At 44.0% G+C, this 23,667-nt stretch overlaps 1 protein-coding gene across 2 annotated transcripts; it reads right to left on the reverse strand.

Annotated features, from left to right (window-relative positions):
- Positions 1-1,903: 1,903 nt before the first annotated feature.
- abcc1 (ATP binding cassette subfamily C member 1 (ABCC1 blood group)) lies at positions 1,904-23,075 on the reverse strand. 2 transcript variants are annotated; one of them, XM_066689852.1, is made up of 32 exons: positions 22,899-23,075; positions 19,595-19,771; positions 19,147-19,272; positions 18,598-18,735; positions 18,069-18,194; positions 17,602-17,663; positions 17,294-17,425; positions 16,890-17,126; positions 16,546-16,723; positions 15,715-15,876; positions 15,351-15,443; positions 14,672-14,875; positions 14,334-14,480; positions 14,108-14,195; positions 13,224-13,293; positions 12,653-12,779; positions 12,317-12,493; positions 11,992-12,159; positions 11,375-11,558; positions 10,720-10,770; positions 9,782-9,845; positions 9,211-9,364; positions 8,595-8,802; positions 7,895-8,205; positions 7,413-7,612; positions 7,018-7,144; positions 6,809-6,910; positions 4,930-5,076; positions 4,681-4,839; positions 4,347-4,513; positions 3,966-4,160; positions 1,904-3,736 (listed from the first exon to the last, which is right to left on the reverse strand). In XM_066689852.1, the coding sequence occupies exons 1-32, from the start codon at positions 22,944-22,946 to the stop codon at positions 3,628-3,630; spliced, it is 4,638 nt and encodes a 1,545-aa protein (XP_066545949.1). In that variant the 5' UTR covers positions 22,947-23,075; the 3' UTR covers positions 1,904-3,627. The 2 variants fall into 2 exon arrangements, with proteins under 2 accessions (XP_066545949.1, XP_066545950.1); XM_066689853.1 differs by lacking the exon at positions 10,720-10,770.
- Positions 23,076-23,667: the final 592 nt, after the last annotated feature.

Below are 23,667 nucleotides of genomic sequence, written 5' to 3' on the forward strand. Positions count from 1 at the left end.
ATATAAAGCGTACAGATCAGTGTATAGTGAACGTTTTAATCTGATCAGTGATTGAGGAACAATTGTTGCTGAATACAACAGCCTCGTTTCCACTTCTAACTCCTATATATTTTCAGTCCTTCACTGTAAATACACCAATATTCAGATTATGTATACTGCAGTATTGGGACACTTCCAAGATTTTAGAAGATTAGGTTCTTCGATTTTACTAAGCAGACTATCCTAAACATCTCCCACTCATCACGTATAAAACTTACATTGGGAAGACGGGATAACCATAAGGTATATGACTTCATAACCCACAGAGCTACAGGCCCAGCGGTGACCATATCCTTCATCGTGCAAGTCACCCAAATGATACATTACAGCTTGTTAGTCTGTCCACCCCTCCATTACGCTCTCTTCATTTGCGTTCATTATATAGTTTCAATACCTTGTCATTTCTTTAGCAGCGCAATTGGCCATATACATCACGAGGGCTCCAGCCAGACAATGACTGTGGCATCCAAACATAGCATGGCTGTCAACTACTGTGACCGCAGTCCTGCACAGCGGTCCCTCTCATCCGGCTGGGACAGATGTGCAGGAGGCCACAGGCTAATGCAAAAGCAGAGTTAGACTGTCATACTTGGAGGAATATGATGTACACAAATATTCAGTTCAGCACATCAGACCCCATTAAAATGTTAAGCTCCCTGTGGACTTCAGTATACCGGCTCCTGACAATGCTCTCCTGGTCAAAACCAGGCGTCCTAAATTTGGGAGACTGCGCTCTCTGTGCTGTGGCTTCAAGACAGTGGATTGGTCTCCCAGCCCATATTAGATCATGAAAGGTAGTCATCACTGTTAAATCCAGTCTTAAAATGTACAGTTAAATCCTAGTTTTTAATTCAGTCTAATGTATGGCATTAAATGAATTGTACTGATGTTTTATTGTCCTGCTTTGCCCCTTTAGTGTAAAACATTGTCTTTGTCATGGACATTAGCATTGTACCCAATGCACCTGTGAGGAAAGAGGGAAACGGGGATCAATTGATTAACTGTTTCAGCAGACAAGTTGTTTTGTAACTTAGGAGTAAGATGTTGGTTAGAGTAAATCCCGACAGTGGTGTTGCACAATTCTTTTACCTGCACACATGCAGAACTGGGTGCTGAAAGCAAAAATATCCTGGAGAAAAATTATTAAACTAGATCTCTTGATCTGCTACCTGGTTCTTTTAGGTGAACTATGGAGGTAAAAAGCAAGACTGATACATGTCATTGGAGACACACAAACCATTAATAAAAGTTGAAGTTATGAAGTTAAGCCTAGGCTAAATTAAAACTATGACCTACCCACAAATTATTACTATTATTATTATTATTTCTTGGCAGACGCCCTTATCCAGGGCGACTTACAACATAATGGAAAAGTATAACTCTGTACCCTAATATGTAGTTTTAGTTGTAGAAGGTGACTTTGTACATTAAATAAAGTGAAAATAGGACACAAGCTTGTAATATGCGATCTGGAACAGAAAAACTTTGGTCTCAGCCTTTGTTTGTGTTAGAGAATGAATCAGAGGGTAAGATGAATTTGCTCTGCATGCAGAGGAAAACAAAGCAAAACGTAACTATTAATTAACATTTCCAAATAGTTATTGCATTAAGTGGGTCTGGCATTGCTTTGGTAAACCACAACATGTCCTGCCTTATAGCTAGAGAACAACATCAGAATTTTTTCAATGACATCAGTAAATTATGCAATGTGCTTAGAATTGTTATGTATTTGGGTTCTCATACCAGACTCTGAACCAATGCTGCCCTCTGGAGGACAGTGGCATCACAGATCCCAGGATGACTGATCAGAATGATGATCATAAAACTGGTCAGTCAAACAAATCACCACACTGCAGCCAAAACGTTAACAAAAATGTCAAACTTTTCATTATTTCTCTTTTATCGTTTGTGCGGCAGGTTTCCCTGATACAAAATAAGATGCTCACTCGGAAGCCTGGCTAAATGTACACAACAGCAGAAATTGTCATACCCTGAATATTTACAATAATATAAATATGCAAAATTAAATAGCATTTTCTTTTTATCAGGTTAATCTTTTTCATATCTTATGACAAATCAAGATAACAATAGAAAGAAAAAATATATATATTTGTTTTCCCCTAAATTGACCTAAATATATATAAAACATGAAAAATGCCACTGTTCATCAGACAGTGGACACACAATCAAGAAATACACTGGTACATTCATGTAACATTTGTTCAGCTGGGACACACAATATAGAAGCTACTGGGAACAAATCAATTAGTAACTAGAACACCTGAGATGGCCACTTCTACCAGCAGAAGCCCCTTATTCACACATCCAGGCTTAAGATACATGTGCCACCACACAAATGCAGCCATGGTCAGGCAATGATCTACGGCTTACTGGCTGTAATTTTATCCCTACCACAAGAACCGGAAAAAAGAGCTTCAGCTGGTGACGTGAAGCCCTGTCTTGTCAGCTCTATTTTACAGTTCCTTAACTACAAGTCAGAAGAAAGAGAAAGCTATCTGAGCCACAACATCAATCAGAGATACAGAGGGTGCATTTAGGCCTAGGTAGCCCTGTGATGAAAAGTCAAGTGAAAGAAGCCAAAGACAAATGACGAAGACTGTACTGTATTCCCATGTGATATGGCAATATGAGAAGCTGTGGGCTTAGAACAGTCTCAGCCATCTTTATCCTTTATTGGGAAAGTCCACAGGTCTAATTTCCTTTGGCAAGACAACTGAATACATCAGTCGGCCTTTATTAAGAATGTAGGTTCACCATCAGAAGTCTGTCAGATGTCATACAGGTATTCATAACCAGGTCCTTTTTCATGTTCATAGCACTTAATCATTGGAATAATGCAGCCTTACAGAGCCAGAACTGAAATTAAGGACTATTCTTGGCCCTGCATGTCTAAGACAATTTACAGAAAGTGCCTTTACCATAGAGATGCCCAACCATGGCCTTCAGAGCCTACGAAGAGCTTCGTTTTTGGCATACACAATTTCAGTTTTTGGTCGGTCAATCAAAGATACGATGACCCCCTCAACCCTGGAGCAAAATATTGATAAACCAGGTGACTGATAACACATTGAGCCCTCTCCCTGCCTGGCTGTGGCGTGGGGTGGAGGAGATCAGAGACATCTTTGGAAAAGCCCAGAGACTAGAGGCCACCAATACAAATGAGAGAAATCTCTGATGTCCACCACTGGGTTTGGAGGCAGGGAGAGCCCTGCAGATCATACCCTGGAAAGCAACTTTGACTAGTTACACTTTGGATGTACAAAATTAAAACAATATCTATTTGAAATTAACAACCCTGAGCATTATTGCAGCTCGAAGACTGGAGGTGGAAAGTATGTATACATGATATGAGGTTGTCCAGCACCGAATGAACAGAGCTGGCCGTTGAATGCTGGCCCACCTGCAGTGGAGATGTGGAGAGTGGAGAGCAGGATGTGTGGGTGGGCAGTGTGCAAAGAGACAGGCACAGGTCCCTCAGGCTACCACTTCTTCCTGTGGAAGATACTGGCTGAAGGATCAAGAGAGTTCATATGGATCAGTGGTCCATCCCCAAGGTGAGACCTCAGGTCACACCAAGCCAGAGTCTTTGGCCATCCTGTAGAAGATTCCTTTCTGGGCAATAAGGCTAGATGGAGAATCAAACTCCACAATCTGCCCTTTATCCAGGACCAGAACTCTGCAACAGACAAGACAATTAACAATTAACACTTTAAAACATATATATGTAAATTTGTGGTCCTTCATAAAGTCAAAAACTGGCCATGAAAGATACCTAGTGATCTAGTAGTAGTCCCAGTGGAAAAAGTAACAAGATCAAATTGTAGATGATATAACATCTTGCCATTTTCTTCTGGACTTAATTATACAGGGAACTAAATAAATATAATGTGGAATGCTTGCCGTACCGGGTGTAGTCCATGATGGTGTTGAGGCGGTGAGCGATGGTCAGGACGGTACACTCCTCAAACTGGCTGCGGATGGTGGACTGGATCAGGTCGTCCGTCTCCAGGTCGACCGCCGCCGTGGCCTCGTCCAGAACCAGCACCTTGGTCTTGCGGAGGAGAGCCCGGGCCAAGCAGACAAGCTGGCGCTGCCCCAGACTGCACACAGAGGTAGAGACAGAGTGAGATCAAGATCAGTTTAAATGGGGGAAAAAAATGAAAAAACAGAAAGCATAAATCTGGAGAGTTAGGCCTACAAGCTGGCGCTGCTCCAGATTTCAGAGAGATTGGAAAGCAAGATAGGCTGCATGCCCAGCCCTGCTCTGCCCCCGTCCCAGGCTGTACCTGAGGTTCTCTCCTCCCTCCGAACATTCGTGTTCCAGTTTGTCCGGCAGCCCTGAGACAAAGGTCTTGAGGTGGGCCAGCTCCAGAGACCTCCACACCTCCTCGTCAGAATACAAGTCGAAGGGGTCCAAGTTCATCCGCAGAGAGCCGGAGAACAGCACAGGGTCCTGGGAGAGACAGGGAATAATGATGCAGTGAGCACTGGATGCCACTCCTTGTACTGTAAGGTGTTTCTTTCCTATGCAAGTCTGGGAAAGTAGTGCCTTTGCTCTGCAAGCTAGATGTTTCCGAGCTCTTTTGGATGAAACTCAGCGTGTGCATTTACGCTCCTCACCTGTGGGATGATGGTGATGCGAGAGCGCAGGTCGTGCAGCCCCAGCCCCGCGATGTCCACGCCGTCGATGCAGATCTCCCCGCCGCCAGATTCGATGATCCGGAACAGCCCCAGCGTCAGAGAAGACTTCCCGGCTCCTGTACGGCCCACGATGCCCACCTATAGCACACAGCCATCCCCACCACAGTTAGACCTGGCTTTGCACACCATCCAACTCCACGTCTATCCCACTGCAATACTCAACCCCACCTTCTCGCCTCCCTCAATGGTGACAGTGATGTCTCGGAGAGCCAGCTCCAGGTCCTCTCTGTAGCGCAGGCAAAAGTTGCGCATCTCGATTCGGCCGGCTGTGGGCCAGCCCTGTGGAGGTCCAGAATCTTCCAGTTGCCAAGATGCCTGAGGACATCCCAGAACAATTTCTGAGCTATTGCCCGAGACTTAATGCATCACAGTAAACTCCCTACCGGTTAAATATTTAGCCATTCCTTGTGAAAGCTATTCTCTACACTACCTACACTGAGGGAAAGAAGTATTTGATCCCCTGCTGATTGTGTACGTTTGCCCATTGACAAAGAAATGATCAGTCTATAATTTTAATGGTAGGTGTATTTTAACAGTGAGAGACAGAATAACAGCAAAAAAATCCAGAGAAACGCATTTCAAAAAAGTTATAAATTGATTTGCATGTTAATGAGGGAAATAAGTATTTGATCCTCTATCAATCAGCAAGATTTCTGGCTCCCAGGTGTCTTTTATACAGGTAACGAGCTGAGATTAGGAGCACTCTCTTAAAGGGAGTCCAAGGATGTCAGGGACAAGATTGTGAACCTACACAAGGCTGGAATGGGCTACAAGATCATCGCCAAGCAGCTTGGTGAGAAGGTGACAACAGTTGGTGCGATTACTCGCAAATGGAAGAAACACAAAATAACTAATCAGTCTCCCTCGGTCTGGGGCTCCATGCAAGATCTCACCTCGTGGAGTTTCAATGATCATGAGAACGGTGAGGAATCAGCCCAGAACTACACGGGAGGATCTTGTTAATGATCTCAAGGCAGCTGGGACCATAGTCACCAAGAAAACAATTGGTAACACACTACGCCGTGAAGGACTGAAATCCTGCAGCGCCCGCAAGGTCCGCCTGCTCAAGAAAGCACATGTACAGGCCCGTCTGAAGTTTGCCAGTGAACATCTGAATGATTCAGAGGAGAACTGGGTGAAAGTGTTGTGGTCAGATGAGACCAAAATCGAGCTCTTTGGCATCAACTCAACTCGCCGTGTTTGGAGGAGGAGGAATGACCCCAAGAACACCATCCCCACCGTCAAACATGGAGGTGGAAACATTATGCTTTGGGGGTGCAGGACAACTGCACCGCATCAAAGGGACGATGGACGGGGCCATGTACCGTCAAATCTTGGGTGAGAACCTCCTTCCCTCAGCCAGGGCATTGAAAATGGGTCGTGGATGGGTATTCCAGCATGACAATGACCCAAAACACACATCCAAGGCAACAAAGGAGTGGCTCAAGAAGAAGCACATTAAGGTCCTGGAGTGGCCTAGCCAGTCTCCAGACCTTAATCCCATAGAAAATCTGTGGAGGGAGCTGAAGGTTCGAGTTGCCAAACATCAGCCTCGAAACCTTAATGACTTGGAGAGGATCTGCAAAGAGGAGAGGGACAAAATCCCTCCTGAGATGTGTGCAAACCTGGTGGCCAACTACAAGAAACGTCTGACCTCTGTGATTGCCAACAAGGGTTTTGCCACCAAGTACTAAGTCGAAGGGGTCAAATACTTATTTCCCTCATTAACATGCAAATCAATGTATAACTTTTTTGAAATGCGTTTTTCTGGATTTTTTTGTTGTTATTCTGTCTCTCACTGTTAAAATACACCTACCATGAAAATTATAGACTGATCATTTCTTTGTCAGTGGGCAAACGTACAAAATCAGCAGGGGATCAAATACTTTTATCCCCTCACTGTAGCCTGTAGGGCGTGAAAGAGTGTAACACTGAACAGGAGAAGCTTGGAAGATAACTCCTGCAGGAGTTATCAACAGGGCTGTTAGGGGAGGTAAATGGAGAGGGCTGAATGAAGCCTCTGACCCTGTATGTCATCAGCCTTTACCTCTTTCTCAGTGTCTCCATACTCCTTCACTCTCTCCACGGCCACGATGTTGGTCTCCAGCTCTGAGGACATCCGCACCAGCCAGTTCAAAGATGCTGTGACCTTCAGGATGACAATCAAAAAACTCAGCACAAATTTGGAGGAATCTAGCTATTCATGGAAGAGGTTTCAAACCGAACGGTGCCTCTAAAATTTCAGCCAGGACACACCTGCAGCGCGTAAGATATGGACAGCCCCACAAGGCCAGGGCTCAGTGTTTCTCTGGCCACCACGGCAAACAGGGCTGCAAACAGGACGATGCAATTTCCCACAAACTCCAGTCGCACCGCCAGCCACCTGCCAACACAGTCAATCCCACATGGTCATGGCATTATCCAGCATTTTGACCAGCTGGGCAAATACATCATTCACCGGCCAAAGGACCCAAGCATAAGGATTTGTAAGTTGTATTTCCTGTTTCTTTGTGAATTAAGTAGGTGCATTCTGCTTTGAAAAGGCCTAAGGATGCCCATTAACCATAAAACTACAAAAAAGGTTTGGGTTTCCCCTCATTATGCATCTACAGTCTGCACATGCAAAATCACACACTCGTGTGTGTTACTACCTGTTGGCCACGATGCTTGGATAGTAGGCCTTCTGGTTGTAGTCAACCTTGCCGTCGCTGTCTGTGATGAAGCGCTGCTGTTCGTGGAATGCCCTGATGACGCTGGTGCCCAGCAAGGTCTCGTTGAAGTGCGAATAGACCGGCGAGCGGCTAACCGACTCCAGGCGCTTCAGCTGCCTCGATGAAGCCACATAGAAACGCTACACATAGGGTACAATGACAGAGACAAATTCAGTATGGGTCCTTATCCAGAGAGCTCTGTAGGAAGAGAAATCAGCTTCATTCCAATACACAATGGTAGAACTGCCTGGTTTTTGATGGCTGCAGTGTGTGGTTTTCAATTCAGCTCATCTCTGCACAATTTCGTTGCACCAATTATAGGTTTAACTAGTAAGTGTTAACAGCTTTTCCAGATGTCATTATCTGCCAATTGAACATGGGGTTTTCCAGACCTTACAGCAGGGAGGTCAGAGGTGACTGACCTGCACAAAGAAGTAGAGCAGACCTAAGGGTGGGATGATGACAGCCACGATGGGTGTGGCAAAGAGGATGATGGCGCAGGCACCCAGCACGTTGAACATGGAGCCCATGAACATCTTTATGATCCCAGGGATAACCGAGTCGATGGTGTCCGTCTCCTTGGCGAAACGGTTGACCAGGTTGCCGCTGGGCGTGCGCTCGAAGAAAGCCATTGGAGAGCGCAGTACGTTGTGCAGCATGGTTTGGTGAAGGTATCGTGAGGCCAGGATACCCCCGAAGGACACTGTCATCGAGTAGCTGAACACAGCAATGCCTGCCACCGCGGGGAGAGCATGGAACACACACAGAGAGAGAGAGAGAAACCTCTCTTTAGATTTGCAAATGCACCCACTGGCACAGCTTTCACAGCACTGCTCAAAAGCACATGGCAGTCTGTATCCTATAGCCTATTTTAGGACCATAAAAAGGCAAGATGAGACTCTATTAAATGTGTGCAGAGAGAAAGAGAGAGAGAGATAAACTAAAAAAAAAAAAAAAACAGTAAAACAAAACATTACAATGTACACAGGGATGTGCATATGGTAAATGTACACAACTATTACCCAATTCAGGGAGAAATGAATGAAGATCTACTCAGAAAACTGAGAGGAAGCCTTTTCCATGCGTGGCTAATGCCCAGACAGATCGCATTTTTCAGCGTACCTTGCACCATCCCCAGTGCGCCGTACACGCCCAGTCGGACCTCAGTGTATTGCTGTGTGCCGTTGATCACAGGGTCATCGGTCCACAGGCTCAGCCAGTAGTTGGAGGCAAGGGAAGCGACGTGGTGGCACAGGAAGAGGAAGATGCTGAAGAAGGAGAGGAAGACACCAATGGCCTTCATGTACTCCCAGAACACAGAGAGCTTCACCTGGAAAGAGCACACGTCATCACTCACTAGCACCACAATTCATATCTGTGTGTATCCAAACGAATTATCTTCCCACAGAACAGTACGTCTATACAGAGGATGTTTGCGAGTATTATTAAACAAACTGACAACCTGCTGCATCAAAGCATGGAGGCTGGGGAGATTTCTTATTTTTATTTTTTGTGCGTCTCTGTGTCATTGCTCAATGCACTATTATACCTCACAATTTCTACAATGATACAATTTCTAGAAGAGTACATCTTTCATTAAGAAGTTCCTTAATTACAGTTGTATCTGACATATATCCACCTATAAAACCTAAGTTTGAGGCAAGCAGCTGCCGACAGAATTGTATTATACATTCCGATGATTCTAAGATCCTGGCAGAATTCTTGGCCTCTTTCTCACCTTGCCTGTCTTCGCCTTGTCTGCTTCTGTGAGTTTTCCTGCCTCCATAGTACCAGCTCCTGGTTTCTCCATTTTGCCCAAGGGCTCACTGGTACCACTCTTCAGGATGGGTTTAATGGAGTCGGCCCCTGTGCTGGAGCTCTGGCTGTTCAGTCTTGAAGAACAAGTCCCCACACAGGTCAGTAAGGCCCCTGGAGCTGCAAACGCTTCCTAAACAATCAGCCACACAACCCCCCCGCCTTTACTCCCACTAGATGGGCATTAAATAAAATGGACAAGGCACAAACATGCAATCTGCACAATCATGCTCAGAAATCATATCCTTCATTATGAATAATTACACAGTAAATACAAAGTGAGTAGCCATTTCCCAACACATTGGTGAAAATAATTGATCTAAATGTTCGAGTGGCCAAGCTGCGTATGTGAATCTTAAAAAATATTACCAAATTCACTGCCAACAAAACCAGATTCTTGAAGCCCAGTTGGAGGCTGAAGCCAAGACATACAGATATGTGTAGATTTCTACTCGGCCCACCAGGCTTCCCAAACTGTCTGACCCCCTCCTCACCTCGGCAGGGTTGCAGGCCCTGTATTCTCCAGTCCTCTCTGTTCTCTTCCCAGGGAGTTCAGATCTGCACAAAGAACAAGAGTCACCTCATCAGTTTACGTTGTGTTAACATGCCCGTACTGGTCTTCAGACTCATTACCTGCAATCCATGAGCTTTAAAGCAATTAGTAATAATAAAAACTAAAATAAAGTATCACCATGTCCTGGAAGAGTCGTTTAAACTTTTGTTTGTTTGTTTTTGTTTGAATAAAAATGCAATATCACAATGGAAGCAAATGTTGTTCTTTGTTCTAGAAGTAGTGGAGCCATTAAAGGATTATAGGTCAGAATGCTTTTCTTGGTTCTACCGTCAGCAGCAGGTTTTACAGGATGGCTTTGAAAATTACATATCTACCAAAACAAAAACAAGGCACAAAATAGGTCAAAATCCCTAAAGAATGCAGTCTACAGAATAGCACTTCTAAACAGGCAGAAACTCACATTGTTTACACTAGGCGGCGTATACAACAAGCATTTTTAACCACAGCAGGACCAACCCTTGAAAAGTCTCCAGAACAAGTAGAATCTTTTGGATTACTGGCCCAGATTCGTTGAATGATGTGGGTTCTGCTTTTTCTAGGGTTTTCCACCAACACCAGCCTAAAGCACTAAACAACTGGCCAGAGATAAGCAGAGGTGCTCTGGGTCTGTCAAACAGAACAAGCTACATTTAGAGCTATAACACCACACAGTCTGCTGCAGAAACTCACAAAGTCAAAGTTGCAGATCACAGACTCGACTAACAGGATCTGAGCCATGGCACCAGCCCCACCAACTGTTTAAATGCTCTGGAGTAAAAGCAATGCAGAGTACTTCTTTGCAGGCCCCTCAGACCAAAACCCCAAATTCTTATGCAATACATGCAGCCTGCTGGCCCAGAGACCAGAAGACCCTCAAACCTTCTGGCTGCTCTCCCCCTTCCATTTCCTCCTCTCTCTCACTCCCTTCCTCTGAACAGCAAAGGGGGAAAATAAAAGGGACAACATAAAACAAATTCCACACAAAAATACACACACAACATGTTCAAGGAAAGGAGAGGAAAAATAATTCAAACAGGAGAAGGGTATAAAGAGATTAACAATGACAAGTACCGCCAAACTCAAATAAATCTTTCGGTTTTAAATAGATACAAGAAATAATACAAATATTTTTTCCACAAAAAACACTGTAAGACCAAGTTCAGGGCTTTAATGACAAAACAACAAATCTTATCCAAACTGTGCCTCATAGAACAATACTTCACTAAAGATCATGGTTTGGGCAATCTTGGCTTTCAAATTTGGCTGAGCAAACAAAAGTGAGGAAGGCATAATCATCTCGATACTGACTTGGCTGGAGATTGCTTGCCAAGTACAAGACATTTGGCAGCATGATGCGTGCTGGATAATAAGCAAAGACTGGCCGATAGGGAAGAGGACTATGGACTCCACTAATCAGACGTTAAAATGTGGGTAAAATGAATGTGAAGAATACAGACAAAGGCTGAAAGATTAAGTTTGGTCGCAGGCAGGGCTTAGCACACAGAGAAACTGCCCACAGTCGCCCATTGCTCACCTGAGTGGCCCTCGTCATTGGACTGCTCAGTGTTCGCGTATGTGTGCAGGAAGTCGGCAAAGGCTCCGTGGCGGTCCAGCAGCTCCTGGTAGGAGCCCATCTCTGTGATCTCCCCGTCCACCAGCACCAGGATCAGATCGGCCTGCGGCAGGAAGCTCAGCCCGTGCGTCACCAGCACACGCGTCTGCAAAGAGGACACCCTTATTAACCTAACAGAACACACACACCCCTTGACACACCTATAATACACCGAACATGTCACTGTACAGCAGGAATATCCCTGTTATACAGTGTTAATTAAACACTTATTAACACTGTATAGGAGACTATTAAACAAATATTTTAAAACCATTATGAATACTGCTTAACAGCAATATTATAAACACTTTTCAACACGGGTATTACACTAGAAAACGTACATCAAACTCCATATCTAACACAACCCTAAAAGAGCAGTACATATGTATCTTCAAGTACTGAGCTGTGGACACAAAAACCGAGTACAACTTGTGAGCTGGTTTCAGTCAGATCTTTTAATAAATAAAGGCCATGTGGTTCACCAGGTAACAAGGTAACCCAGCTAACCCAAACCCTAGGCCTACATGCCGGCCCCTTACCTTGCCCTGCAGCACTCCCTGTGGCCCGATCACCTTCTCGAAAATGTGTTTGCCTACATGTGCATCTACTGCAGACAGGGGGTCATCCAGCAAGTAGACGGCACAGTCGCAGTAGACTGCCCGCGCCAGGCTCACCCGCTGCTTCTGCCCCCCAGACAGGTTCACCCCCTGACAGACAGATGGAGAGTGTGTCAGAAACAGCAACGATGCACAACAGAGAAAATAAAATATAGCTGACCAAGGGCAATCGAAATTATTTTTTGGAGACAAAGGACTGCCCTAGACCTTGAGACAGGTGTGGGATAGGGGGCTGGGGGCATCCTACCTTCTCCCCAATCTCAGTGGCGTCCCCGGCAGGCAGGATCTCCAGGTCGGGCAGGAGAGCGCAGGCCTCCACCACACGCTGGTACCAATTCTCCTTCTTCTCACGCCCAAACACAATGTTGTCTCGCATGGTGGCATTCTGGATCCAGGCCTGCTGGGGCACATAGGCCACTGAACCCTGCAAAGAGACCCAGAAATATGAGAGAGAGAATAATCAGACTGAGAGGGATTTCCAAAGTAAAAAAAATCTGAACAAAACCAAACAAACTACAATAAAAACTGAAGAGGCTAATAAATTAGAGAAATGAGTGAGTACAGGACAGCTGGAGCAATTTACCTTAACAGAGACCTTGCCGTCCCGTTTCACCATCTCCCCGAGGAGTGCTGAGAGCAGGGAGGACTTGCCAGAACCCACATGGCCCACCACCGCCACCAGCGCCCCCTCTGGGATGTGCACGTTGATCCTGCAGAGAGAGCAGCAGGGCTGGCTGAGGACAGCTCTAGCCACGGTACAACCAGGGTGGAACCGATAGGGGCAGTACGGTAGGGAGCAGGGAGGAGTGTGGTGGGGATTTGGGTTTTTTATCATGGTTTCTATAGTTATTTCAAGCAGGGTACATCCTCCAGAGTAAAGGAGATTTTGGCTTCAGATTACTTGCCGTATTTCTTAATAAGCACATGATAGGATACAAAGCTGCTGCTTTGAACAGAACAGACATCAATAGGTCATCCTCACTAATGGCAATATGAAGCAACTGTTAAGTAACGTTTATAGAGCCCCAGCTGGGAGTAATTGTAAAGACTGGAGACTGCATTGCAGGGTCCCATATAAGTATAAAAACTGCTGCAATGCAGTCTCCAGCCTTGATGACACTGCATTGGAGTGAAGGCACAGAAACTCTCCTTACCTATTCAGAGTCGGTGGGTCATTCCTGGACCAGCTGAACACCCCATCAACAACGGAGATGCTGTCGGTGGCTACAGAAAGAACAGAAGACCACACTGCATCTCTCAACTGTAAAAGATTAAACTTTTCACACGTGCAAATTGTACACTGCCCAGTGTTTCATCAGCTTTATTTGCCCACTGACCACTGAGCCAATTCAAACATTTCCGCGAACCACCCATTTCCTCTAAAAACAATTCATATTACCGGAATATTTTTAGTTTTTATAATGTAGCTAAAAAAAAAAGATTTTAAGAGAAGGCATTTAGATCTTATCCCACCATTACACAGATTACTAAAACTGCCACTGCACTTCCCTCTTCCTCTCCCTCTCCCATTTTCCCCTAATGAGATTGATGGTGCTGCATTGCAAAAAGGTGGTGTTTAACAGTACAGCAGCCAAGTTGGAACGGCATAAACCAGTTGGTAAGAAATTAAGTACGGTTAATGAAAATAATTAAACAGAAAATGTTTCTTACTTAAATCAAAAATGTTGCTTTCATGGAATCAGGGTAGTTCACCCAACTTCATTTTAAAAATAAATAGAAGTAAAATACGAATTAATGTCCAAAACAAAAGGTATAAACATCGTCAATATTTCCAGATCAAACTACCTTTGTATTGGCCCATGAACCAGCTGGATGACCGCCAAGGACCACACTTTGCGAACCCTTGGTCTAAGCATTTACTCATACTGCCAGTTAATTCGCATTTCCCCAACATAACATGAAGAACCCAGGAGAATATGCTGGGACACTTCTCAGCACTCCACTGCAGTAAGTCCTTGTGATATTACCCCTGCCCACCACCACCTCTCCCATCCCCAACCCCGAGTTGGACACTCACAGCCGATGATGGCCTTGTGGTCCACACTGTCCTGATCCAGCTCCTCGTGGGACAGGAACACACGCAGACGCTTCAAGGAAACACTCGCCTACAGGGAGACAATGACTGGACGAATAAAAACCAGAAGCACAGAATAATCACTGTTTAGTCATATCATTATCTCCGCCTCAAGGTGTGAGAGCTGGTCTGTGGCACAGAGGGCGTAGAGGGAGACAGGAAGGCTGACCTGGACCATGCTGCTGATCACCATGGGCAGCATGTTGAGAGGGAAGCGCAGGATGTTGAAGAGCGCCAGCGACACAAAGGCCTTCTGTGCGTCCAGCACATTCGTGTCATCCACCAGAACGTAAACAGCAAACGTCGACAGTGCCACCTACAGGGGGAAAAAATAAAACAGCACAATTTAACGTGTGCAGTGAAAACCGAGCGAGTCAAACTCCAGACATTTTGTTCAACTCTGGTCCTCTTTAGGAAAGATCTGAACTACGCATCCATCCCAAGATTCCTTCGTTCCTCGCGCTCAGTCCTGCGCTGGTGCTCTGGGCCGTTCCGAGAATGACTCACCAAGAAAGGCGTGCAGACCCAGGTGAAGGTGGACACGGCGGAGAGGTATGCAGCCTTCTTCAGCACATTCAGCTCACTATCCCGGATCTTCAGCACCTTGCCCTTGAAGGCCAGCTCCCAGGCGTACAGCTTCAGCACCTTGATACCATTCAGGACCTCGTTCATCAGCTTGATGCGGCTGTCTTTGCTCTTCATCTGGGCCACCTGCTCACACACACACACACAGAGACTCAGGGCAGCTCACTTTTATAAAACGTACAACAGTATTCATATTCTGGTCACAGTTACCCAAGTGTTTGGTTAGAATTCGATGTATAAGTTCTGTACTGTGACACTCGGACTTTCATTTAGGAGAATGAATATACTTATAGCACAGCTGCACCAATATATTTGTATATATTTAGGCATCATTAAACTTCATTTCCTGCTTCCAACCTCATTGTTATTTACCCCTTGATCCCCTGTCATATAACTTACACTACACTTCAGCCACGAACAAAGAACATCTTATACTTTCCATCTTTCCGTCAGTTTTGTTTTGTTTTGCCAGGAAGGCTGACAGTCCTGATAAGGAGTTGGGAGGATGCCAACCAGCCACCCTGGCTTCCTGTCCTGCTCAGTTGGTCACAAGATTCTCAAGCTGGCTGCATCCCCCTCCTTCAGGGCACAGCACTCTCACCTGGTAGGTCTTGGTCTTCATGGCGATGACAGCATTCACTGGCACCATGAGGATCATCACTGCCACGCCAGCCAGGACGGAGGGGCCGAGATTCTGCAGGGAGAAGAAGCAGATGAGAAGAGACTGGACCCCAGATAACTCTCCCACACGTAGGCCAGCCCATTGTTGCAGGACTTTCAATTGCATGTCAAAAGATCCCTGTGTAAAATCAGGTTACTTGACAGCACAAGGCTTTAAATGCTTTCATTTAAATGTAACATCAACAAACAAAAGTTGAATTTATACTGTCTTCCAAACTGTATTCCAGTCATTCCAGGAACAACTGTTTTTAAAGAAGTGCACAAAGAGATGAGCCCCCCCTTACCTGCCACAGGAAGTAGAGTGCCAGGATGACCTGCAGGGGGGCAGACCAGATCATATTGATATAGGTGACCAGGTCCATGAAGCGCTGGGCATCCACAGACATAAGGTTGACGATCTCGCCCACCGTGGAGGTGCGCCGTGCCGCGTTGGTGATCACCAGGGCCTGAAACACACAGTGCACAGCTGTACAATACAATAGTTCACAGCGTACAAAACATCCCAGGTTGACTTTCAGTCCTATTTTTATTGTATTTTCTACCATTTTAGATGTGTGACTACAGCTGTTAAATGAAGGGGGTGAAAGTGTTTGAAATCTTCTATGCCACATAAAGAACTTCCTAAGACGACTATCTGGCCCATGTTGATGACATCACTGTTCCATTTGTGTTAAAGTTAATAATTTGACTATTTAATTTTAAAAAGGTAGGTGGGCAAAGTTTTGATTTGGTCTAGGCCTAAACTAAATGACTAAAAGATGACCATGCAGCACTGCAGTGTTTCATTCTTATTATACTATATCATGTTTCTGACAACATCTTGCACACTTGTACAGTAATAATGTACTGCATACTTTAACTGTACCCCTATGGTTTAAAATAATGGTCAAGGCCAATGCCTGCTAACAACAGTGGCAATTGAGGGCCTTTTAATGACAGTTTTGTACTTTGTTATATCCAACAACTTTTATTTTAAGTAATGGGCTTTATACAAATCAAATGGTTTAATTTAGATAGGCTATGAGGGATATCTGAAGTGTGGTTTAGTACTCAAACATTGTCAGTTTAGACAGCCCTAATAAAGGGGAATCACACAAGTAGCAAAAGGCCCTCACCTTTCTGTACACAGCCCCCACGACGGCAGTGCGGAGTCTCATGCCCGTGACGAAGCACACGTGGAAGTACTTCTGCAAGATGAGGGTCTGCAGACAGGCACACAAGAACAGCAGCATCGTGTAGAAATAGCCCTGCCAAGCAGGGGCGCTGGGGTCATTCACAAAGCGGATCAACAGCCTAATGGGGAGAAAAATAAATCGAACCATAAGTAACTCAAGAAAATTGTTAGCTTATCATGAAGGTCTCCCCACTGCTACATTCTGCAACACAGATGAAAATGTGCACGAGCTCAGAGAGATTTGGGATTTCGGAGATGGAGCGGGTGGGATGGCGGGACACTCACTTGAGAATCTCAGGGCCAACAAACATGAGGATGTCATGGATGAACTTGTAGAGGAAGCTGATGAGGAAGTAAGGGCCAAAGGTGAGACACAGCGCCAGGAGGAGGGAGGGCTCGCGGGTTTTCTGGGAATCCTTGACGATCAGGACCTCGGCCTCCTCCACCACAGCGCCATCTTTCTTCTCCGCTACTGCTGCCCGTGCCGAGCGCTTCGGGGAGTACAGGGTGTTCACCAAGGTTCTGACACATGGAGAGAAAAAAAACAAAGTTGGGGTAAACAATGAAGTGAAATGTACACTACAGTCGGACATCCATCAGTGTACACATTGTTATGTCACAGACAAGGCCCCTAGCTGACCCTCAGTCACACAAACACAGTGTTTTCCTTGGAGTTATCAGACCCTGACCTTTTGACCTTGGAGCACTCATTGTCCCAGCGGCGCACAAAGTGGGGAACCACATTCTGGGACCGGTCCTCTTCGTTCAGGGTCCACAGGTCTCGGTCCTCCAGGGGACGTCTGAATCCCTGCACAAGCAGCCTGCAGCAGTGTGGGCAGAAGCTTAGACATACAGGACCATACCAGCAGAGTCTAAAGCAGCATCAAGGCATTTCTCCTCTCCTCATGTTCATCTTGACAATGGCTGACTGTGGCCTCGGCTCTGGATGCAGAGACTACGACCCACAAGCTTATTGATGTGTAGCTAAAGCCCTTACCCTGTGATCCACCAGAATGTTATCCTGGACAGAAAGGAAGCCCCCAATTCTGGACAGGGATTCTGAAAGAAACGGAGAATAAGCCATCAATTGTAAGACAACAACATCACCTTCTTGTTATACTCATTGTGAGAATTTCTAGTTTTGATCAGCAAATATTAAACTTATCCAAAATTTGATTTATCTTGCCTTGACACATTCAGGGGATGAAGTTAATATCTACTTTCTCTCATCACTGTGTACTTTTTGAATATGCAAAACAAGTTCATTCCAGACTGAGCAGATAGATCATCATCTGGTAACATAAGCTGAAACAGACCAAATCAGCAGGCAGTGTGAACATCCACTTCAGCAAATTATGGAGTTTAATGCATTATAATATTATTGTAATGGAACAAAAGCAGTCATTATTAATTAAACTTGCTCTAACTAGTTAGAAACTAGTTCAAAGAAAAAGGCCCACTCACCGAGTCTTTGACTGCCTGAGAGAAGAGTGGGGGCTGGTCTGACAGGCAGGAGAGGAAGAGCTGGATGACCAGCAGGGCACAGTAGGTGTAGAAGGTGGTGTATCGAAACACACTCACGCTGGACAGCTGGACAGAATGAGGAGAATAGGAAATACACTTTAAGCCCAGGCTGGAGAAGCATTTGAGCTGCCTGTCCCACAGCTTCACAGCTTACTTAACCTACTGTGCAGTTTGATATGTTGGTAAATTAACCTGGAGTTATAAAACAATTAAGCACATAAAGGAATGAAAGAAGACAGCCATGAGAACTTGCTATTGCTTTGTGTCTGACTCAAACGCCTGAAATTTTGCTCATTTGGCCATATACACCAGACCGAGGTCAGGATGCGTTCCCAGCGCACAGACTGGGTACTGTATTATTGTTAGCTGCCATCTGCAAACAGGAAGGCACATATTTGCAATGCACCGATGTCCCTGGTTTCCCCATATTGGCCGCCAGTCTCTATGGAAAGTAGACACAAACCCTCACCTCACTGAGCGCGTGCAGAATCTTGGACCGGAAGCTGACTGTGGCGCAGATCACAGCAATCAGCCAGAAATTGAGCATCACCCCCGAGGACTGGACCCCTTTCAAGCGCTCATACTGGACCAGGAATGTGGCCAGCAGCTGCCCGAGACACGCACAGAGAAAGGGAGAGGGAAGGACACACTGTGAACACTAGAATGGTGACTAATACTGCTTTTGCCACCTAACATTACTTTAACCACAGTGAACATAAGTGTAACATGTGTAAAGGTCTTAACAGTTAGAAAACCTCCAAACCTACCTATCTCACAGCTCATTATATTTCCTGTCCTTTATTTCTTTAGATTATAGGGTAGCACAGTATCTCATTATCCCAGGTCAGAAATCCCCGGAACATGTTATTGAAAGGGTGCAACCTCTTTTGGTTCATTTGTTGTTGTTTTTTTCCCCCTCTTTTAATTATTATTGGATTTCATCAGAAATGTGGGTTGGGGGTGGGAGTGAGGAAGTGGGTTTATCGCTTGTGGTAATAAAGAGAGAGAGAAGTCTTACCATTGTAATGCCCAGCAATGTGGGGCTGACAAAATAGACGGGTGCTTTCAAAGTACCCTGGCTTCTTTCCCAGAAAGAGTAGAAAACATCTACCCAGCAGAGAATCCACAACAAGAAACCAATAGCCTGAAAGAATGGGAGGAGGGGAAGAACAAGCTGTGATTTAAACGGCTGCACATGCCCTGTTTTGTATAGTATTTCACAATATACTTTTAAAATGGACGCTCAGGTTTCATCAACATACTTCTAGCGTTCTAAGATTAAACGCCATAATTGACAAAGAAAAAAACCCATTGTATCTGGAAGAACAAAACCTGGTGGAATTTGAACTGAAAACCGTGAACTTAACATGAACTAGACAAGTTTAGGTGGACAACATGTATATTCGCTCAGAGGTAAAATGTGTGGTTGTTGCCATTTGAAAAAAGTGACACTCGGTCATACTCACAGTTTTGGCTCTGTTGAGGTGGGTCATACGGATGTAACCGCGGTCATGGCAGTAGAGGTAAAGGCAATAGAAGGGTGCGCAGACCCAGAGGTAGATACAAGGAACCCACACTAGCACCGTGTTCTGGAAGCACTGGGTCAGGTCCGGGTTGGGGGTGTACCACGTCTTGTTCCAGTTCTGCCAAAAAGGAAACCAATAAGAATAAAAACCTTGAGTCCAGTGTGAAACTCAAGTATGCATCTGGCACTCATTTAACCTTCCAAACTTATTTCAGTAAACTTCTTATTAAACAGCATTACCCAAAGTCCTATAAAGATTATAATTAAATAAGGCGGTCAAGTCTGAGATGAAAGTGGACAATAAGCAAGATCAAGAGGTGAAAGCAGGTGGTGAAACATGGGCTGGGGAGGAAAAAGGAGGCAGAGTGATTTTGTTCTTTTGCAAAACTATTATCAAGTTAATTCCAGATGGGTTTGTGGGCTTTAAAACACAGTAATACTGAGAAGCAGGAGAAATTAATAGGACTGATGGAATTTAACCTGTGTGGAAACTCGAGGCCTGCCATTGCTGTACAAGAATCAAGTTAAAGCAGGTCCATTGCTTACACTTAAGATGCAAAAACCTTTCTAGTAAACCAGATAAAACCTCCACAGTATGACGGCAGTCGAAAAGGCCAGTGTGTACTTCCTACAGCTCAGACCTGATGCTCCTGCATACGGACAATGACGGTATAAACAACCAAGACTTTAATCATAATAGTAATCTTCTGTATTTTTTCCAGTGAAAAAAAGGGTAGGGAGGAAGCAGAGAGAACCTGGGGGGTCTGGCTCTGTAGCCTAGTTCATTACAGAGAACATACAAAGCTTAAAAAGTCTCTCTTGTCACAGGTTGTCACAGCACTCCAGGGTAAATCCTATTTATTTCTAGGTTACAGGGAGATTAGTGAATCAAACTGCTGATGGACAATCTTCACGTTGAATTATTAGCTGCTGCTCATAAATTGCGAAAGAAAGAAAATGAAAACGGAAGAACGCACAATGAAAATTGCTTCCCAGGGAAGTAAATGTAACAATTGTTGGCATATGTTTATATTAAAAAAGGAGTATGTAAAACAACAAATTCCTAAAGAGATGAGTCACATAACATTTCCCAAAAAACTTTAAAATATGGAGGTATTTATGGCATCCTTCAGATTTAAAATCGTTCAATGTCCTATTTCTTTATTTGTATCAACTTTATCAAATATTTTAGTACCGAGACCTAAATGTATGAAAAACTTGGAGAGACGAAAACAAATAGTAGAATCAATTATACAGACATGAAAGGTCAGCTATTACAAACCTTATCAGATAATACAGCCAAAATACTTAGTCGACTTTCACCACAGAACAGGAGTACAAAAATATTACTGGTGAACATCACTTAACAGAGGTTCACATTTATCCAACGAATTTTGCCTTTCAAATTAGTTCTATACTAGATCAGATAAAGCATGCCTTGTGAATAATGTGTTCCAGTCCCACCCAGCTGGAAATTGACAGCAATTACACATTTACTTCAACGCAGTGCTTTATGTTAAAAAATAATAACACATTTACATTCTAACCCTATTTATTGTAAACATGGCTGCTAACATATCAGTACTGAACTTCTTACAACATCAATATTAGAGGACAAACTGTCCTAACAAGAAAACAGGAATCCCAACCTATGTTAGAGATACTCTGAGCCATGATTTATACACCCAAACACACACATGTAAAATCCTTAAATCCAGGCCACGCATCATGCTATCCCACAACTGCACCAGCTTGCCTTGTGATTCTTTGACATTATGTGTCTATGTGAAAATTAATGTTATGGAAAGGGTTTTGACTACAGCCAATCATTTCCCCCCTTTTCAGAAGTGTGGATTAAGCTGGCACACTAAAATGGAAGTAAAATAATATGACCAATCAGGGAAAATTAAACCTAGCTGCTTGCAATGAAGAAAGATAAAGTCTCATAGGATAGGTATTGATTACATTCATTTTGTATATTATTCTTTGTGTCTTTTTGTCATGAAACTCAAGCGTAAAGCGCATATTTTCCCTATATATCACAGTGCAGTACTTAAAAGGGTATGTACTAGTACTTTTAATAATACACTTCAAATATAAACATGCAATAAGCTTCCTTAATTCTTCATCTTAAAACGTTTTTCTTTTATTTTTTGAAATACCAAGGCTTTATAAAGAGGCTTACACAACTGAGGAAAAGTACACTCCAGCTGTGTGTGAGAAAAGTGCTTTAGCTTTAAAAGAAAAAGATAAAGGGGAGAGAAAGTAAGAGTGCAAGTAGAGCATATAAATCCCCCAAACAGCTGGGATAAGTGGCGGGGGGTGAATAAGTACAGTGTAGGTATTGAATCCCACTGCTCAAGCAGAACAGCCATGCACTTGATTCACTTGTAGTTCCTCTTCACAAACAACCGAGTCATTGGTACTATGTTAGTGTCTCTTACTGGCCGGCTTTCTAAGGGATGTGTCCAGGTAGCCGCGTTTGTTAGGGCAACTTTGTCACAATGTGTTTGTGTCAAAATGGACGTCAATTATGGAACCTGTGCAAGCTGTCGAGCTGTCACTTTACATAAGCAAACACAAAATGCGGCGTCATTAGATCCTGTCATGACACATGACCTCAGCACTTTAAAGCAAACAACGGTGAAGGCATTGCTGTGGATTACATCATTGCTTTTAATTCTGATTTGCATATCATTGCTATCAAGACTTTAAAAGCGTCATTATAGCTAGCACAAGGTAATGTATGTATAGGCTGCGGTAAACAATTCAAAGGCATTACAAATATGACCCTAGTTGCAGAAATGATATAGTTTTGCCTTGACAGCGCGGTTCTTGACTTACTTTATCATTTCTACAGGGGTAGTATTATTAGTCATAGCAGTGGGCAAGGAGTTTGAATCTTCCCGTAGTGCATACATCACTTTAAAATTAAATAAGAAGCGAGACTTAACACATATACAAACGAACTTGCCTTTACAATGAATACAAAGCGACATAAACGGATGTCTTTTATGTTAACACTTAGCTAACTTAAATTCCATATATCAATAATACTTTCATCTGAACATCAGCAGTACAATATTTCCTACGCACTTTAAAATACAATAGCAATCCCCAGTGATTGAATAATAGGTGATCAGACCGGCTTGCCATGGCCTAGCACTGTTATCCTGCTACATGTTGTTTCTAATCTTAGCACAAAGGGTATAAATCATCTCCCACAAGAAGATAATAAAACTCACCCAGAAGGGATCGGACCCGTCCAGGCTGCAAAAGTCATCGATCCCCATTGACTGCAAAGAACCTCTGCTGTGAAAAGACGTGGAAATTGTGCGATTTTGTGCTGCTTTCGTTTCATAACCAGTCCTTCAGAGTTTCGGTGATTTAAGGCGACGCGCCGGGAACAGACCGGTAGGGGGCGCTGTCCCGCAGTGCGGTTATACCCGCCCGGTTCCGGCAGGACTCGACCTTCCTGTTTCCACATCAGATACAAACTGATTTGATTAAAGATTCAGATCAAACCAGATACATTTCCATTAATCGAGAAAACAGTGTATTTTTAGTGAGTAAACCACAAAAAAATGTAACCCAAAAGGGAAAAACCCTAGAACTTAATTATACAATCAATGACCTTGATTTTTATAATATTATAGGGTAGCAGTAGTAACTGATCATATATAGACTATAAAGCAGGTCCACGGTTAGAGAGCCCATTTTGCAATTATGAAAAAAGGTCCACAGTTCAAACATCTCTTGTGATTCATAATTTAATTTTACCCCGAAAGAAAGGGCCTCCTCAGATTCCTCATGTAGTTTATCAGCATCCAAGAAGAGATAGATATACATTTTTTTTTAAAGGACAATCTGTGGACCTTTAGTGCCATCTAGCATACAAATAAAGAAGTTAGGTTCTGGTGAACATTATTAACGTTTTATGATGTGTAATCTCTACTCTATCAGACGTCCCTTATATGACTACTAAGTTGTAAAAAGACTTAATGATACTATTAT

Source organism: Amia ocellicauda, chromosome 17 (genome assembly GCF_036373705.1).
Source record: "Amia ocellicauda isolate fAmiCal2 chromosome 17, fAmiCal2.hap1, whole genome shotgun sequence".
Lineage (NCBI taxonomy): Eukaryota > Metazoa > Chordata > Actinopteri > Amiiformes > Amiidae > Amia > Amia ocellicauda.